This window comes from Lactuca serriola, chromosome 2, assembly GCF_051521515.1.
Source record: "Lactuca serriola cultivar US96UC23 chromosome 2, Lser_US96UC23_V15, whole genome shotgun sequence".
Taxonomy (NCBI): Eukaryota; Viridiplantae; Streptophyta; class Magnoliopsida; order Asterales; family Asteraceae; genus Lactuca; species Lactuca serriola.
In genome coordinates this window covers 48,364,368-48,366,269 of record NC_136409.1, presented here as the reverse complement: position 1 = coordinate 48,366,269, position 1,902 = coordinate 48,364,368, and the positions used below count along the sequence as shown (strand labels likewise).

At 46.2% G+C, this 1,902-nt stretch overlaps 1 protein-coding gene across 1 annotated transcript; it reads left to right on the top strand.

Annotated features, from left to right (window-relative positions):
* Nucleotides 1-385: 385 nt before the first annotated feature.
* LOC145089213 (uncharacterized) lies at nt 386-1,306 on the top strand. The gene has a single exon (XM_079027681.1). The coding sequence runs from the start codon at nt 386-388 to the stop codon at nt 1,304-1,306; it is 921 nt and encodes a 306-aa protein (XP_078883807.1).
* The last annotated feature ends 596 nt before the right edge of the window (nt 1,307-1,902 follow it).

Below are 1,902 nucleotides of genomic sequence, written 5' to 3'. Positions count from 1 at the left end.
ATGCAAGGTTTAGAGAAGATGGAGCTCGTTCAAGACCCATCTCTCATTTCGATTTATGCTTTAGTATTTATCAAAATTTGACAGAGCACACTTGTATAATAATTATATTATTAATGCAATGGATGATGTTGTTGCTTGTTTACTACTTTACATTGTTGTGATACTGTACATGACGTCCTCCGCCCCAGAACGTTTCCGCCGTTCTTGGTTTTGGGGTGTGACATCTGCTGACAAGGCCATGCCATTGTTCCACACGTTAAAAGGCTGCATCGAGAAGAGCAACTTCCAGTGGACAAAAGAAGCAGAAGTAGCGCTTTAGAAAATCAAGGAGGCATTACACAAGTTACACTCGCTGGCCATTCCCGTCCCGGGGGAGACGTTGCAAATGTATCTTTCGACCTCAAATGAAGCGATATCCTCAGTATTGACCGTAGAAAGGGAAGGAGAACAGATACCGGTGTACATTGTAAGCAGGGCACTACAAGGGCCAAAAATGAACTTCCCCACCCTAGAAAAGTTAGTCCTGGCACTCATCTACGCAGCAAGGCGACTGAGGCGGTATTTTCAAGCACATCAGATCGAAGTGCTAACAAACTGTCCCATCAAACAAATACTGCTTAAACCAGAGACGTCGGTCCGGCTAGCGAAATGGGCAATCAAATTAGGGGAGAATGACATAAGTTACCACCCGAGAATAAGTATTAAGGGACACGCGTTGGCCGACTTCCTGCTAGAAAGCCCAGACGAAGGGGGCCTTTTAAGGAGAAAGTGTGGGCAGTTGAAAGAGCTCCGATCGAAAATAGTTCGTGGACCCTATATACGGGGAGCATCCATCAGGGAAGGCTCGGGGGCGGGGCTAATCTTGACTAGCCCAGAGGGGGAAGAAGTGACTTACACCCTCCGTTTTGATTTTCACACATCAAACAATGAAGCGGAGTACGAGGCTCTACTCACAGGATTGCGACTAGCCAAGCAAATGGGTGCAAAGGCTGTAACGGCCCTGACTGACTCAAGGCTAGCAGTGAACCAGGTCAATGGAAGTTTCGAGGTAAGAGATCCTAGAATGGGAAGGTACGTGAAGATGGTGAAACAACTAGTTGAATCGTTCAAGCAGTTCACAATTAAGCAAATACCTAGAAGCGAAAATAAGAGGGCGGATGCCTTAAGCAAATTGGCATCTACATGCTTCGATCACCTATCGAAGAAAGTCTTGGTAAAGGTACTCCGAGAAAGAAGTATAGATGAACGGCAGGTCAATTCCCTAGCAACCACTGGACCCACGTGGATGACACCATTAAGGGAATAACTACAAAGGGGGTGTTGTCGGACGATCACAGAGAGGCCAAGAAGATACATATAAAAGCGCCCTCATATGCATTAATAAATGGAGAATTATACAGGAAAGGGTTCACAACACCATGGCTAAAGGGGGTGCTGTCGGACGATCACAGAGAGGCCAAGAAGATACATATAAAAGTGCCCTCATATGCATTAATAAATGGAGAATTATACAGGAAAGGGTTCACAACACCATGGCTAAAGTGTGTAGACCAAGCCAAAGGGAGAGAGATACTACATGAAGCACACGCATGCCAAGTGGGTGCACACGAGGGGGCACGAGCCTTAACACGCAAATTACTACGAATGGGTGTATACTGGCCCACAATACAGCAAGATGCGCTAGAGATAGCCAGGAGATGTAGGGAATGCCAGTCTTACGCTCCAGTCCAAGAAAACCCCACAACACCATTGCATAACATATCAAGCCCATAGTCGTTCTACCAATGGGGTATAGATATAGTGGGCCAATTCTCGGAAGCACCAGGGAAGCTGAAATACATGGTGGTGGCCGTAGATTATTTCATAAAATGGATTGAAGCGGAGCCGTTAGCATGCATCTCA